The sequence below is a fragment of the Malus domestica genome, chromosome 13, assembly GCF_042453785.1.
Source record: "Malus domestica chromosome 13, GDT2T_hap1".
Taxonomy (NCBI): domain Eukaryota; kingdom Viridiplantae; phylum Streptophyta; class Magnoliopsida; order Rosales; family Rosaceae; genus Malus; species Malus domestica.
In genome coordinates this window covers 1,709,173-1,726,858 of record NC_091673.1, presented here as the reverse complement: position 1 = coordinate 1,726,858, position 17,686 = coordinate 1,709,173, and the positions used below count along the sequence as shown (strand labels likewise).

The 17,686-nt window shown below is 35.2% G+C and overlaps 2 protein-coding genes across 2 annotated transcripts; both read right to left on the bottom strand.

Moving 5' to 3' along the window:
- Window positions 1–2,621: 2,621 nt before the first annotated feature.
- Window positions 2,622–4,313, bottom strand: LOC139190759 (probable aquaporin NIP-type). Its single transcript, XM_070811227.1, has 5 exons — window positions 3,986–4,313; window positions 3,653–3,874; window positions 3,359–3,556; window positions 3,203–3,264; window positions 2,622–3,104 (listed from the first exon to the last, which is right to left on the bottom strand). The coding sequence occupies exons 1-5, from the start codon at window positions 4,085–4,087 to the stop codon at window positions 2,852–2,854; spliced, it is 837 nt and encodes a 278-aa protein (XP_070667328.1). The 5' UTR covers window positions 4,088–4,313; the 3' UTR covers window positions 2,622–2,851.
- Window positions 4,314–10,996: 6,683 nt separating this feature from the next.
- PIN7 (auxin efflux carrier component 3) lies at window positions 10,997–16,858 on the bottom strand. The gene is made up of 6 exons (XM_008390994.4): window positions 15,226–16,858; window positions 14,698–15,022; window positions 14,508–14,593; window positions 11,988–12,145; window positions 11,826–11,902; window positions 10,997–11,487 (listed from the first exon to the last, which is right to left on the bottom strand). Exons 1-6 carry the CDS (start codon window positions 16,493–16,495, stop codon window positions 11,421–11,423), a joined length of 1,983 nt encoding a protein of 660 aa, XP_008389216.2. The 5' UTR covers window positions 16,496–16,858; the 3' UTR covers window positions 10,997–11,420.
- Between the last annotated feature and the right edge of the window lie 828 nt (window positions 16,859–17,686).

The window sequence follows — 17,686 nt, the reverse complement described above, 5'->3', positions numbered from 1 at the left end:
ACATAGGATTCATAACTATAATCAATAATCAGTATATTAGTGTATTACTCTATGATTCTTTATTAATTAAACAAAATTTCATATTAATTAATCAAATTAGGGTTAAGGTTGGAAAAAATCAATTAGAGTTAAGGATAATATAAATTTAAAAATTAAGAAAAAATAAAACATGAAGATCTTTGCTCTTTTTTTTTATGGGAGTTTTAACAAAACACTCCCAGTACTGTTTACTTTTAACGAAAAACCACATTTTTACCTTTAACTGACACTATTCACTAAACCTTTAAAAAAGGGTTTTCGTTAAAAGAGAAATTTTTTTAGATTTTTCATTAGTTTTCATTTTTTTAATGGAATTGAGGACTTAATGGTGTGAAGGCAAAGGTAACGAGGGACCCATGTCAATTATTATGTTTAATCAACTAAATGAAACGCATCATCTGATTAAGGATTTAAATAAAAAATAAAAAAAATAAAACACTAATGCACAACAGCAGCAAAAACCCATAAACTAGAAAGCAAGCTGAGCAGCCATAACTTCCGGTGGGACAAGAGAGGCGGAACCATCGCTCCTAGGCTTAATTTTCAACGAGGGGAAGGATGGACGTCCCTCCTTGTCCCTTTGTGGCTTCACCACTGCGTGTGTATATTACCACATACAAAATAAAAAAAGTACATAACTCAATCCAGTACAATACGTAAGCCACATTTAAAAAATAAAGAATTAGATTGATTAGTTGATCTCCAACTCGTTCTTTTTTTTGTTTTTTAACAAATTCATGAATTCGCCGGTCAACAAATTTTAAACATGCAATCGATCTCAGCTTTTCATATTGACGAAAGAAAAAATGTTTTACACAATTTTTTACACTAAACTATAGTGTTAGTGACGACATTTTTTCTATTTAAATGTCAAAAATATTGGTTGTCGTATTTAGAGGAAACATTAGAGCCGTTACATTATAAAATATTGGGGATATTGATGGGCGGTCCAGTTACAAATTTACAATTTGGACAAAGTCTAAACCTTTGGAGGAGCCATGTGTCTCGCTGTGCCCTACATATTCAAGATACAGGGCCAGCCACACCTTATCTAAACTCGGATCCTGTCCGTTTATTGAATTGTGTTCTTGCAATCCTGTCCGTTACTAAAAAAACTAATATATTTTTTTTTATTTTTTATCCTTTATCCTCTGGTTTCGCTTTTTAGAAAATAATATATACACTAATCATATATCAACCAAACATGATAGATCCATGGAATCCTCATGAACAAAAAGGGACTGATTCCAACCAGTCAAACAGATCTGTAATATTGTTTCCTAATCAATGACACTTACGTATTTATTTGAGTAAATTACATTTTGCACTCTTACGTTTGAATGTAATTGCAAACTCATGTTTTATTTTAAAAACATTGTAAGTTCAAGCTTTGTTTTACATCTGTTAGTGAATTAGTCAAATTAGCAAGTGCAAGTTCCACATATTTATTGACGTGTATGCCACATTTCCACCCAAAATTAGACCTTACCCATGTGGCACCAGAAGATCAGAGAGTCAATGATTTCGCCTAGAGACATTTGGTGGGAGGGAGGGATACATCAGATGGAAAGTCTATGGCTTCACCATATATATAACTTTGAAGAATAAAAACAAAGGATCGATCGAGAAGGTTGTGAAAATAACTCGGCAACTTAGATTTATATGGGTCCTTTGACGAATATATATCACTACACAATTTAATTGATTTTACAAGTTTTTACCACAGATGTAACAATTGGTAAAAGTTCAAAGGTAACTAGTCAGGATGTGGTAGTTTCGAATCGAAAGACACGTGTAGTATTTGCTCTATGCAACGTATAACTCATGCATGTGAGGAGCTCCATGTGTTTTGGATCTAACCTTCTTTGTTTAACTAAGTGCGATTAATGTTTGATAACTAATTAAATTAATTAGTTCAAAGTTTATGAATGGAGCATCTCAGGAAGTTCATATATATACATATTAAACAAAGGCAGCTATCATTATGTATATGTTTACACATCAATTACAATCAAATATGATTTTGATAGAGTAACAAATTATGGAAAATTTAAGCCAAATAATGGTTACCAGTTGAAATTATTGAGAAACTGTCTATTGCTTTCGGAACTTAAGTTAGCAATTACATATGTTATAATTTAGGTAAAATAGTATTTTACCGTGTGATAGATAGAGTTAATATGTGGTTGTTTAGGCCTTGTCAATTAATTGATTAGATATATAGTTGGTTAGATAACTGTTAATCTTGGAGTATCGACCACTATAAAACTTCATTCCTTGTATTACTACCTCAATAAGAAATGTAATAAACAACTGTTCATTTCCTCTTCTTCCTTTTCTCTCTGAAGTTCTTTCTTTTCTTACAAAGCTTACCTCCTTTTCTCTCTGAAGTTCTTTCTTTTCTTACAAAGCTTACCGTGTATAAACTGATTCATTTTGTATAAATTAACAGTGATCATATTACGACAATGATCGTATTTTGAGTAAACGATTATATAATAACTCGTAAGCATGGCACAAAGGCTACAAATCATTTTTTAAAAAATATGAAAAAACAATTTAATTTAAAGCAGACTATGAAATCAACAAAAAGAAGTCGATTTTTATTTTATACTCCCTTCCAAACAGCAAATGGCCTATTTGACCTCCCAAAAAAATCAGCATATTCCCTAGGGCCTAGGATAATGTGCACAAGCTTAAGCAATTGGTCTGCATGTCATGCAGCAGCAGGCTGTAGAAGGGGAAGAGATCAACAACCGATCGATTTCATCAAAGCAGCACGTAATAATTTATTATGAATTAGCTAGGATTATTAAGTTCTATTAGAATTGTTTTTGGAGACGGATTTGAAGAAGGAAGCACTCTTGCTTAACTCCCGCAGTACTGGTTTGTCAGTTAACTCTTTCAATGGTTTGTCAGTGAACCGAATGAGATTGTATACAAATCCACCGAGTATGGTGCCAATGAATGGACCTACAAAATAGATCCATATTCCCTTGTAAGTGTGCATCACTATTGCTGGCCCTAGGCTCCGTGCTGGGTTCATCGATGCCCCTGAGATCGGTCTGCATCATGTTATATGTATTCAAGTACGTTAATTTTATGTATCCAAACAACATTATTGTATGCTGCATATTTGCTATATGTATATGTATGTATGTACCCGGCAACAAAGACGTCGATGGTTATTGTCATTCCTACAGCAATTCCTGCCAATTCTCCAATCTGCATGCATGAAGTGCAGATATGCATATATGTATGAGATATTAGGGGTTTAGGTTTAATTAATTAATTAACGAAGATAGTGTTAATTACTAACAGCTCTGCTGTCTGTGGCGACGCCTGAAATAACAAACATCAAGAGAAAAGAGGCAATGATCTCCATGAGCAAAGATCGAATGTTTGGTCCAACTGGTATTGTTCCAAAATATGCCGTTTGGGGCACGTCCAAAACAAGGCATAACGTCCCGCTTGCAAGGATGGATCCTAACACATGCGCTGCAATATACAGAGGCACCTGCAAATTATGTAATGCAATGCATGAATACATTGCAAAAAGTCAATCATGATTAATTAATTGATTGATTGGAGATAATTTGCGATTAATTAATGCCTGTTTGAGTGGAAAATGGCGGAAGATGGCGAAGGTGACGGTAACGGCCGGATTAAAGTGGGCACCGGAGATATGGCCAAGGGAATAGACCATAACCATGACGATTAATCCCCATGTAAAGCAAATTCCTGGAAATGTTACTGAACCGTAAATTTTATTCACTGCTACCGAGCCACATCCAATAAATATCACAAAATATGTCCCTATCACCTCTGCAATTACCTGCACATTAATTTACATAAACATATATATATATATATATATGTATACTCTTAATTAATAATTTATTTAATCTAATAAATGGGGTCTTTTTTTTTTCACGTATGTTGTTACCTTTTGGGTAAGTTGAACAATCTCTGGAGAATGCCAAAATCCAGAACGCTCCGAGTTACCACTGCGCCCTTCTTCCAACGTTACCGCAACTTGATCAGACATCTTGTTATCCTTTTAATCAAGAACTATACAGGACTTTCCTATACGCTAGTTAACCTCTTAACGATTTCTTCGTGTCTATCTCTCTCCTCTTGTTGATCTATTTAAGCAAATAAGCAGAAAAGGATCTTGGTGTTACTGGAAGAAATTTAAACAGCAAAGATAATTATCCTTGTTTTTGGATAAACAAAATGGATGGTTTAGCTGTTTTGGTGAGTTTGTTCCTAACTATTTATCAAATTTCATCCCCAAAATACGCAACTAACACCCAACATTCATCTTGAATCAGTAAAACTTGTGGTGTTGCATCTTGGTGATACTTGCCAACCTTATACGAAAATTTGGGTCTCAAATCGGGTTTCGACTTTTATTTAAGGGTTGGGGTTTACTAAAAACGGCTGCACCAGTTTACTTCGAGGCTCCGAACTCCGAAGTCCTTCTACTTTAATTTGTTGCTATGAATATTTGATATTATCTAACCCAGCCCAATTCAGAAACATTTAACAATTGGGCTAATATTTTCCAGCCCACCATGTATCTCACATTTTGCTTACCTATTTATTTTGTTTTGGCAGGGTGCAAGCAAATGACATTTTACTCCATGATATTTTGTAGGTTGATGTAATCTGTTCTTTATTAGGAATCCTACTCTTTGAAAACATATACAAAGGTGTGTGCCCTGTAAATTAGCCCATTCTTCCACTTGCTAATAACGTATGACCACCGTAGAAATTTCATAATTAGAACCGTTCATTCTCATAATCTTCATTTAAAAATCATCCCTACAAAAAATTATTCAAATCTGATATCATTTAGTCATCTAAATGTATCAAAAAAATCAATGGTGTAGATACTAAATAACATATTCTTGATGAACTGTTTTACATAATACATTTAGATGACGAAATAATATCAGATTTTAAAGATTTTTTGCAAGGATAATCTTTAAATAAAGATTAAGAGATTAAATGATTCCAATTATATAATTTATACAATGAATATACGTTACTTTCAAATGAAGAAGCGTTTTTTTACATGTATACTTTGACTTTAGTTAGTAAATGTTTGACTAAAATTTTATCCTTGTTTGTGCAGGGGTAGAAATTTTTTATAATATCTTCTTAATTTAGTTACAAAAGAAATATTATATGCTTTTGACGTTCTTTCTTTTGAAACAAAAATAAAGCAATGAATTAAGTAGGTTAAAGCGTCCGTACATTAATCACACAACTTAAAGTGAAGTTTGCTTTGACAGAGCTAGACATTTCCTCGTTATACGAGTATTGATTTATGGAATTCTTGGTCTAACTAAATTAATTGAACGGAGATAGAGGATATATGAATTCATACGAAGGGAGAAAAGAAGAAAAAATGGCTAACTACAAAAACATGCAATCAAGAGAGGAACATGGGACCATTCACCTGATGCAAAGTATATCTCTAGTCCAAAGTCAAAAGTCTATCGAACAAATTATGCTATTAATGTGGTGCATTGGTTGCAAGAAAACTTCATTTTCCAAATCAGATATAGGAGAAATCAGATGTTCATCTCTTGTTGTTGTATTTCATTGGTTGACATCTTATTCTTTTTCTTTTATTTTTATCAACGTCTTTTGGTTTTTATTTACGTTATTATTTCAATATATAATAAAATATTTACATGTTAGCATATTTAAATTAAAAATTATTTAACCATTTTCAAAAAGATCCATTTAGTGTTAGAAACGTTACACTTGACATATTTATATTTATAACTAAATTTTGTATTGTATATTTCTATTTTTAATTTGCAACCATTTTTTAAATATGTACCAATTTTCTTTTTAGTTTTAATTTGTACCTATATATTTCTTTTTTTTTCTATGCCCATATTTTAAACGTTTATGTGTACCCATAATTTTTTTTAATCTTTTATTAGGACCCATAATTTATTTAAAATGTACTAGTATTTCATAAAGAAAATGTACCACTTTGTTATACATATGTAAAATGTACCCCTTTGTTACATATATGTAAAATGCACCAATTTTTTTAATTTAGAACATACAAATATTTAAAACTAAAAATAAAAAAGCGCAGATCATATTTCACGATTCAAATTTGAGGGAAAAAAATAAAAAATTCTTATTTGGTATTAATTTTTGCTTGATTTTAGAAAGGATTTAATCATTTTTGTTATTAAAATTTTTAATTAATATTGAATTTAATTTTATGAATATTATTGTATCTCATTGGATTGGACGAGCAAAGTTTCTATTACATGCAATGTCTCTCTCGATCGCTCTCTCAACAGTCAAACAAATAATGGTCCCAAAGCCGCAGCTGGTCCATCTCTCTAGCTTTCGTGTTCGTTGTTCACCCTACACTGACCACGATGGCATGACCACCTCCTCTCTTGCTCTCTCCATCTTTTGATGATCCATTTTTGTTTCTATGTATTTATTTCATCTGCACCACGCCTTTAATGTTTTGGTCCAAAACCTAGCCAATTCTCCAACTTGCGCAACACTTCTTCTGATATCTATCGATTCATGCATACACACACACACACACACACACACAAACATTATCTTATCGTATAATTAATGAAAAAGCTAACGAATGATGGTTGAGTTTGGGTATATTATTTTTATGTTACTGAAAATTTTCCACCTGAATAAATTTTGGTTATGAAATTGGGGGTATATACTGCAAGGAACCGATTAAGTCACGCAGTATATATAATCATAGTTCCATATTTCAGATTTTTTTTTTTTGTATCATGAGGTGGTGTGCCTGCAGGACTTTAGGACCAGAAGGGTAGCATGGCCCCCATGGATGCTCAAGAATGAAGCCACGCGCACGAGGACATACCATATGTTCTTGATGGTGTACCCTACTCATCTTCAATCCAACCTAATCACCCATTAATCTTTACATAATCTATGTTCTACTACGTCCAAGTACAAATATATTACAATTAGTTTGACACATTCATCTATATTAAAGAGCGTGTTAGTAACATGTCATTATTTTTTGAGTCTAAGGAACATTATTTATGAAAATACTCATTAAAAACCTTATATAAGTAGAGTTTTATGTGTGCACTGAGATGATCATGGTCAGCTATATCTTTTAGTTTGTCAACCATGCACCAATCGGATTTTTAGTGTGTGAAGTGCAAGCTGACGGCATTTGTGTACGACCAAAGTACCGAATATAATTAGCTGCAGCAAACGATCAATCATGCATTGCATATGCAGAGGCTTCTGTTCGTTAGCTGCAAAAAGATATATGCACATATATTGAGATAAGTTCAAACTTCAAAAGGCCTGGACTTTTAGGACCTCATAATTCAACTGCTGCCATATCGTGGGGACTCTTATATATAATATAATTCCCTTCCATGTATTTTATCATCCACACAATGTTGGGTTCGATCCCTTTACAAAGTAAGGAGTCGTAAAATGGTAGGACCTTGACTCTTATAGCTACTTAACTATATGTATATATAAGTGTGGTTCGTGTCACATTGGGGTCCATTCCCTTTTGTATCCAGAGAAAGTTGCAACAACAAAGTCCAAAAGCCTCAGAGGAACTTGGTTCCCAAACCGTCCCTACCTTGCTTGGATTATATATATCTTTTATCTACTTGGCCACATTGAGCAATTCGATCAATAATTGACAGCAATGGCATGTTTGGCTGCAATCGCTGTTTGAACAGTTTTAGCTAGCTTTCCAGGCTCCAGCTCCACATGAACAAGGTATGGGCATCCACATGAGCATCGACCCCCGCCACTTTGGCCACGTGTTTGCAAGCGGGAACTGTACGATGGTCGTCACTTAATCGCCATGCCCATGAGAATTAGTCCACCTCAATCAATCATACTAGCGCCATTACAGTCTAATGCATCGGGGCGATTTATATAGAATGATTTTATCGTTACCATGACATTCTATTTCAATAATACATTGTCACACATGTTGTATTACTAATTAAACTGAAACTTCTTTATGCAAGTCTTTCTCCAATCCATAATCTCAAGATTAATGCGTTAGACTTTCTTTACGGAAGTTAATGTTGTTTGCCGCATGTCAACTTTTCACCAACATGAAACCCTAGCATTTCAAGTCCAACAAGTAAAAGATAGGGTTTAGGGTTTACATTGAATATTTTTGGTATAAGATTAATTGATTTAATAACATGAAACCCTAGCATTTCCAAATGCAACAAGTTAAAGGGTAGGGTATTGCTTTATATAAAAAGTAATGATCAATAATTAATTGAATTTGGGGATATCATTAACCATTTAGCCATTAACAAGCAATAGCCACTAAAACGGGATAGTGAGTTAGAAGGTGTCAAGATTTTAGGAAGATAAGTAATAGGTTTACACTGATAAATTATCTTTCAACTTGCATTTTACCAATTTATACAACATGACAATTGCAAGAGTTTTATCACAAAACGTCTTCATGTAATTTGAAATTTGAATATAAATCATGAACTCTTGTGTTATTGAAAAGATCGTGAGGTTGAAAACACAGTGCACACGTGGGGGTGAGAGCTACCTGCTTAATTGCATTTGTTGGATTGTGGCTACAATCGCATGTGAGAGCGAACCCATCTGCATGTTAAGGCTGAGTCCGCCGTTTCGAAACTCGCCAATTCGCAACCTCCAACATGCATACACGACTGCCATCGCTTTCGTTTTCTTGTTGGCCGACTGATCGAATCGATCGTCGAACATGTTGGTCTTTAATTTCTTCCCTCTTTCGTGTTTTACGGCCTAATTTTGTTCTTTGACTCCTTACATTTTACCTTCTTTACGAGGATAATAATTAAACTAAGGCTAAGTTTTAGGTTAAATGTTAACACCTGATACTGTGTAGTGTGTACGTGTGTTCCCTCCCAAAACTACACACCCCCTCCTTACTTCAAATCTTGGGATACGGGGGTTCCCCTTTGCCCTCATGTCTAATCCTAAAACTTACCAACTTGTCGACGGATTAACATTGATTAAATTAATTGGTAACTTGAAAACCGCCTTAACTTACAAATGATGAATTCCGTTGATAATTATAGTATTTCCCTTCAATCTACTGTGTTTTGAGTTTAAAATCTTTCATTTCTCTCCAAGTGTAAATTAGTATAAAATATCGTTTTTACTAAAAAATTAAATAATTACCACCTTAAGTTAATTGGCTGATTTATATACGCACGAAAGCTAATGCAGATTCTTTTTTCCATTAGTCCCTTTAATCGCTAATCTTCTGTCTTGGTAAATAAAATACCATAATGCTTGCACTTCACTTTTTTAGGAACGAACTCAATCCACACTTGCAATTATTGTGTCTTCATTGTAGAATTTTCATAATCCATTGTTCAATTTCTTAATTTTCATTAAATATCATCTTTACAAACAATTATTTGAATAAGAGATTGTTTAATCATCGAACTGTATCAAATAAATCAACAATTCATCAAGAATATGCTACTTGACACATTTACCATTAATTTATTTGATACATTTAGATAATTAAATGATCTTCGATTCAAACGATTTTTTTGTAGGCATAACCTTCAAATGAAGATTAAAAGATTAAATGATTCTAGTTATGAAAATCTTACGATGAAGATACGTTATTCGCAACTGGAGAACAAGCTCATCCCTTTAAGAGAAAATACAAACATTACATCCAATAAAATGCCTAACTATCTCGCTAATTACCAACAAGAGGTAATTAAACACACATTGTTAACGTCATTTTGTACCTCGGTTTAAATATTGACATTTATGTAACAAAAACGATTTGCATTTTGCAAAGTTTCTTAATTCTCCAACCGTGAAGTTTCAACGCAAAATCCGTACGGCAGCAATCGGGTGAAGGATCGATTCAACGTCGCGGTTAAGATTCGAATTGACGTCTGATGATCGATCACCACCGACTACTCGGGAGGTGAATGTGATGATCATGTCCTGTGATCATTCTGAATGAATGATACAAATTGATTGGTACCCATCACGTGCCATCATTGCTTAAAAAAAAAAAAAAAAAAAACAAAATTATTGTGCTGACCAGCACGCCACTGGCTAGTGGGCCTACGGCCTATATGAAAACTAAAAAGTAGGGTAGGGTTGTGGGCTTGGTGGCTTGGTGGCTTGGTGACTTGGTGTGCCTGCATCAAAAGCGAAAAGCAAAAAGCTAAAAAGTAACCTAAGCAAAAAATTGCTTTTGACTCCTGCTTATCTACCTTTCCGCTTTTTCTTTATCTCGCTTGGTTGAAAAGACAATATCCTCCAACCCCAAGTGGTAAAAGTCTTCACAGAACCACAAGTTGCTTTCATTGCTTCAAATCTAGAAGAGCCGTGTAAGTGACAAATTGAGATTAATTTAAAAGTGTTTTTCAAATGATTAAAAACAAAGCTTTATGAATAATTAAATAAATAAAAATTCAAGAAAATAATTGAGAGATCATTGAGTTTGTAGCACTCCTGATTTAATTTCCTGCAATTGATATCTCGTAAATAAAATTACAGATTATTGAGTTTGGAGTATACATGGCTAAAAATGATGCAAAAATCGATACTCGCTAAAAACTGCGCCCTTTTATCTTGAAACTTGATATTAACAACTAAATAACAGGACGCTTAACCAATTAATTTCTTTTGAAGTAACACCAAGGAACACGACAAATGCAAATAATTTCCGATCCACATTCCACGGACAACACCTCAAAACCATATCTGAGAACAAAATTAAGAAAACTACACCAGAAAAAATATTAAAAAATTAATCATTGTTTAGTAATTTTGTCCCCTAATCCTTTGTCGTCCATATATTCATGAACTAATTTCAACCGCCACTTCTTTTATATGGTAAAGGACGAATTTTGCCTGAAATAATCTCATCACTGTAAACAACAACAAATGCGTGACGCAACGAAGCGAAATTGATTAATTAAATAATAAATCATCTGCTTTTCTTCCCTGTTTTCCTCTTGTGCGTTTTGCTCCCTCCCAACAAGCTCTCCCACAAATTTAGACACACTTAGGCCTCTCATGGGAGCATAGTCCTTAAAAACAGGGCTTTTTTCTTAATTACATAAAGTCAAAATCTATTAATTTGCTCCCAAAAATTTGGATTAAAACACCTTCAAACCTCGACGGATTCTTCGTTCTCCATCGTACTTAATCTAGCTAGCTAAACTTCTTCTCTGCCAGAAAATCCTCGTCGGTTTCAAAGAGTGACACATTTTGATCATATATGCACGGCCACGAACATACGATTGGAAGCCTCTTCTTCGTTTTCCTAGCTTTGTGTATCTCCATATGTGCTTCTGTGACAACAACATTTACAATCCCAGAAGAATGTAGTAGACCAAAGTAATTGGTAAAGCTATCAACATTCCGAAAATAACCCTGCAGTAAATTATTTAATTAATTAGTTAAAATATAAACAAATTAAGTTTAAGATAAGAAGGAACTAATTTTAAAATATAAGACTCGTCTAGAAATACTTTTAAAATTACTGAAAATATTTTTGATAAAAATGTTTTTAGAACCAATCTTTAGTAAAAATGCAAATGAGTCTAAGAAAAACACTTGAAGTATTTCTTAGAAAGAAAAAAACATAATTGGAGTTTTTTTATAAAAATCATTTAAAGTGATTTTGGAACTCAAAATTATTAATAAAAAAAAAACGTTTTCAGTCATTTTTAAAGTATTTCCAAACAAGCGCATAATTTTTTGTTACTTACCCAGTGCTAAGAATGGCTGGATGAACATTGTACTCCTTGGCAAATACAAAGGGAACAATTCCTTGAGGAAGAGCAGCCTACATTTGCCACAGATGGATTAACAATGTTAAGTAATTATATATTAATTATAAACAAAGGGCATGATGGGTAGTTTAAAAGTACCTGGACAATAGCTAAGTGGAGGAGGGTGCCACGGAGGCCAACAGCAATGGAGGCGGCAGCCATGACGGCGGGGCCAGTGAGGAACCTTACTGCCATTGCAAATCCGGCAACTGAGTTCCCACATGCTATTATCTTGGGTTGAAGTGCCATAAAAAGACCTGCCATTGTTATCACACCAGTAACAATCAAATAATCAGTATTGCCATAGTGATTTTCGTACTCCACAATTTATTCTGCAAATTAAATATAAAATACATAAAAAGTAAGAAAAAGTAATTGAGAAAAAAAATTTCAATGTGTTTTGAACACGATTTGCTACATTAAATATCATAATATTTGGTGTATCAGATCATATTTTTGACAAAAAAAAATGTTAAAATCATTTGTAAACGAAATATATAATTTATTTTAAGGGAGACTTTAGATGTGGTGCTTAGTTATGAATATTATTTTATTGAAACCTTGTTGGTTTTTAATTTTTTATCGAGGTCCCTGAAATTAATGTGATAATTTATTTCTATGTATATTACTATATTTTTTTAAATTAAAAATTAGAAATTTTAGTTGTTTATATAAATGAGATTTTAAATAAAAAAAACCATAATTTGTGGGATTAAAAATATTAAAATATAAATATACTATTGTATGTGTGTATATATATATATATAAACATGGGTACATTCATCAAAATTAACCAAAAAATTTATTGTATCAAAACATGGGTACATTCTTCAAAATCACAAAAAAAAAAAAAAAGATATTAGACTCAATAATAGTAGTAAATTTCTTCGATTTTAACTTGACATGGATACATTTTAAAATCAAAGAAAAAAGCATGTACCCATATAAGTATAAAAATGGATTAGAAAAAAATTGAATAGATTTTATATAAAAAAAGGGTACATTTTATATATAACAAATTGGTACATTTAAGAATGAGTACATTTTAAGATAAAAAAGTTTTACATGAATGGGTACGTATAATTAGCATGGGTACATTTAGCAAAATAAAAAGTACAAATGCAAAAAATATATGAGTACAAATACAAATAAACTTTAAAAAATATGGGCACAAAAAGAAATTAATATATGGGAACAAATTAAAACTGAAAAGAAAATTGGTACAAGTTAAAAAAGAATTACAAATTAAAAATGGGTACAAACTAAAACTAAAAATATATGATAAAAAATTTAGTCATAATTATAAATATACTAATTGTAACATTTTAACATTAAATGAATATATTCAGAAATAAAAAATTATTTTATTATTGAAATAATTAATGATGTTATTATTGAAATAATTAATTATGTTATTAATACCCAAGAACTTTGATTAAAAATTAAAAAAGAATACGATTTTAACCAAAAAAGTAGTAAAAAAAAAAAGAGAACCTAATCTCTTCTTATTTTAATTTGGATTTCAGCTGGTTATTTCAAACTTTTAACTACTTTCACAAATTTGGACCAAATCGGGCATCTGTCACAACCAATGTCCACCGACCCTGGACCGCAAGATCTGCCCCACATGTCGGGTGGTCAATATACCCGTTTAAAGTCCACTAAAACTACAAGTCCACACCCTTCAACTTCTATTTCTTATGATGAGCAAACAAGCGGCTGTAAGAACCATTGATTGGTTGTGACTCGTCAGAGTACGGAGTATCCACACCCATAAAACTTATTTGTAATTGAAATGACATCGCAACAAATGCGTAATTGACGTTAGATATTATCAGTCTATTTTATTTTGACAAAATACATGTCATTCTAACAATATTTATCTACTTGCATAATATATTGAAGTATTGAACTTAGTGTTCTAAAAGACGCCATAGGCGGCCGCCTAGCAACCGAGGCGTTTTTGGGCAAATCGCTTGAAAAAATCGGGTTGAGCCTAGGCGGGTTGGGCGGCTAGGCGGGCTAGACGGTCCTAGGAGGTTTTATTTATTTATTTTTTATTAATTGCGTGCTTTTTTCTTTTTTGGTTTCATGGTGGTATACTTATGGAAATGATGTATCTAATTTGCAAATTATGGATCTACTACAAGTTCATCCAATACTTATGGAAATAGTGTACCTAATTTGCATTTTATCATTATTTTATTATCCATACAAGTATATTTTTTTTTAGGTGTCAATATGCACTTATATACAAGATATACAAGAAATTTACCTAAATAAGCCTAGGCGCTAGGCGCTAGCTCGCCGCTCGACTAGAACTGCAACTCTAAAGTTTGTTTTTCGTATCTAATTAGAAATGTCCATCACGCGTTTTTGTTTAAGATGTTACTTGAACTAAATTCAATAGTGCAAATTTGCTGTCCGGGTAGACCATCGATAACACCTCAGGCGCGCCTCCCAAGTGCCTAGGCTAGTCGATAGCTTACCCACACTGGACAGAGGCGTAATAAAGAGAGGAATGCATAAGAAATATTTTGTAGCGCTAATAATAATTTTTTAAAGTTAATAGCTTGATTAATTTGAAGAGTATGGCAATTAAGAAACAAATTGACTTACCTAAGCTGAACATAGCCATTCCAAGGCCAGCATCAGATAGTATGGAAATGGACTTTTCTACTATTCTCGGCATCTCCACATGCCACCTACAAATCAAATAATTCAAATCATAAATTTTAAAGTGGTATAAAAATGTTTGTAACAAACATATCAAAAACAAAAATAATAAAACCGTATAAAGTTGTCTCACCGGAAAGCGATGAGAGACCAGATGAGACCAATGAGGCTCGAATACGTGTTGGGATTGCGGATAAGCTTCCGCCACACCATGATCAAGATCAGACGGGTCATAACGCTCGCGGGAGGCATTTGCTTTCCGACACTTGACTCATGAGGATCACCAAGTGCGCCGCCCTTTGGGTGCAGCTCCGTAGTGGAGTTTGACCCCAGCTTAGTAAGACCTGTGGGTCCCGCTCTTTCCCTCTCAGCCTCCTCTCCCTCGCCGCCCCTCCCGCCGAAGCTAAACGCTTCCCTGCCGTACCCCTCCGCCGTCGGCGCACTCTCCGGAACTGCCGCTGCACAATCATAGTCAGGGTTAAATTAGATTGAATTGGGAAAAAAACATTGCATTAAAGCAACGATAACGACAGTGCTCCTAATCTGTCAATCGTTTTCGTTTAATTGATTTAATTCGACAAATAGAAATAAACAAGAGGTTGTAAGAAGGAAAAATGACGTGTGATTATTACTTTTGCCGGGAAAATTACAAGTTAGTTACCTTTGTTTTCTCCGTTTTGGGGGTGATCAGCAACAATCATTCTTATCTCCTTGGCGCCCTGATCGGACCGTCCAGATTGCTCGGCCGCACTGGAATCGTTCCCGCCAAAAACATGAAGCCCACCGCCATCGGAAACCGGGGACGCGCTGGAGCTCCATACAAACATGTGGAGCTCTTTAGCATCGTGATGACTATTCGTTTTAGCAATAGCACTATTCGAAACCGGTGGCGCCTCCACTTGGGGCTGCGGCGGCGGCTGCTGATTTTTGCTGTTACTTTTAGCTATGGGTGCCGAGAACTCCGGATTAGGAGCCGGGTACGACGCGGGTACCGTCTGCGCGGGATAAAACCCAAACCGGGGAGACGTAACGGTCTGAGCGGCGCAATTCTCTTCGAAATTGGAGGGTCGGGGAGTCGGACCGCGGGAGGACTGAACCGAATACAAGTCGGCGGGTCCGAAATTGGAGTGCCGGGTGTTGAACCCTTGGACTCCCATCATGGAGTAAAAATCGGAGGGGTTGAAATTGGAGCCTCTCGGCGTCGGGTTTCGGGAGGAGCTCAGGCTGTAAATCTCGGCGCCGGTGAGGTTCGACGGCCGAGGGGTCATTGCGGAGAGTGACCGCCTTGATGCGTTGGACTTCCGGACCTTGACGTGGAGCTTTCCGTCGTCGCCGATTTCGGCGTCGGTCTCGAGAAAATCGCGACCGTCGAGCGATACGACGTCGGAGTCGACTTTGAAGGAGACGATGGAGGCGGCGGTCTCCGGGAACTGCTCCATGATTAGAAGCTTGGCGCCACGGTACTCGAAGAGGAAGAGGAGGAGAGTGTACCAGATGATGCACTGCAGTACCACCACCTGCACCATGAGGCTGCCGGATTCCGGGATTTTATGGCCGTACATGGCGATTAACAGCGGAATCCCCATGACGAGAGTGTTGGGGAGAGTAGAGAGGGAGAAAATTGTAATCATCCACTCGAGGCTGCCGTTGCGGGTGAAGTTGGTCCAGAGGCCGAGGGCAAAGAGCATGATGATTTTCTGGAGGGTATCGGCGGCGATGAACCGGAAGTTCATGGTGTAGGGGTCGTTGGTGGAGATGAAGTGGAAGGAGAGCAAGGGGACGGCAAATATCGCGACGAAGCGGTTGATGCCGGAGCACTGGTCGGGGGAGAAGATCTTCCACCACCGGACGGAGCCGTAGGCTAAGATCATGGCCACGTACAGCGGCACCACCGCCGTCAAGACTTTGTAAAGGTCGTGCCACGAAATCATTTTTGATTGGCTGTTGGGAGTGCGCGTGAGTGAAACGGGTGGTGCTTAATTACTACTGGCACTTTCGGTGTTCAGATCTGGTGGAGGTGGGATGGCATTTGGATGTGAATTGAAGAAGAGGTAAGGGGCAAAATGGGAAGAAGAAATAAAACCGTTAGTTAACGAACTGGGAGTGGGAAGGATACTCTGCGCAGCTGGTGTTGGCTGCGCTCGATCAGTGTGTTATCTCAGGTTCTGATACTGCTGATGAACCCAGAGAGAGAAAGTAGAGAGAGAGGACGGAAGAGAGGCAGTGATTTTACAAGGGGAGGATTGGGTTGTAGTAACTTTGGAGGGAGTATATATAGGCCGACAGAGAGAACAGAGTAGATAACGATACATACACGGGGGTGTATACATGCAGATTTTTTTTATTTCTTTTTAATTATAATAATAATTTGATTAAGAAAATTTAAATATTATTATAATACAAGTGGATAGACGTAACTCAGTACACTAAGTTTTATAATACAAGTGGATTGACACTAGAAAAAGAATTCTCCTATTTATCATAGGAAACATGATGTACTGGTCTGTATTCCAGGACAAATTTCTTAGTGTGCCGGGAATACGGTCAGGCATATAAAGTGTCACAACACAATTGGTTGAATTATGTTTTTTCTTTAAGTTTCCAACTAATTGTATTATTATACTTAGTGTACCGAGCCGTATTTTTTGTACACTGAAAACTATCTCGCATTCTAGACACACAAAAATCTCTCCTCTGCCATGTTTAAAGCAGCGTGTCTTATTTCTATAATTTTGTTCGAACATTTTTTTTCTATTATACTTAAATAGATAGATTAAATTATCCCATTCAAATGTAGAGTACAAATTTAAGAAACTAATATAAATGAAATACTTTTAATAAGTTATACTTCCATTGAGGACACCAGCCTCAGAACACACAACATTGATCGTGACAAGTAGGGTGCAATTCCTAATTAGCCTCTTATTCAAGCTCGAAAGAGATGGATAATAGTAGTTTGCCACCAGTAATCATCTTTTTAAAGAAAAATGGGATAATAGTGTTGCAATTCCTATGCCTCTACAAACAATGTTGTATATAAAATGTGAAAAAAAACGAATCAATATTATATCACTTCAAAATTGCAAGTCTTCTAGAACCAATACTATATTGCTTCTTAAAAA

Bases quoted from the DNA above. Each gene is read 5' to 3' on its own strand.
- PIN7 (XM_008390994.4), bottom strand. From the start codon at position 16,495: ATGATTTCGTGGCACGACCTTTACAAAGTCTTGACGGCGGTGGTGCCG. The intron at 11,903-11,987 runs GTACTTTTAAAC...TGGCAAATGTAG, and splicing joins TCCACTTAGCTATTGTCCAG to GCTGCTCTTCCTCAAGGAAT. The intron at 11,488-11,825 runs GTAAGTAACAAA...AATTTACTGCAG, and splicing joins CCAGCCATTCTTAGCACTGG to GGTTATTTTCGGAATGTTGA.
- LOC139190759 (XM_070811227.1), bottom strand. From the start codon at position 4,087: ATGTCTGATCAAGTTGCGGTAACGTTGGAAGAAGGGCGCAGTGGTAAC. The intron at 3,875-3,985 runs GTAACAACATAC...ATTAATGTGCAG, and splicing joins TTGTTCAACTTACCCAAAAG to GTAATTGCAGAGGTGATAGG. The intron at 3,265-3,358 runs GTTAGTAATTAA...TCATGCATGCAG, and splicing joins TCGCCACAGACAGCAGAGCT to ATTGGAGAATTGGCAGGAAT.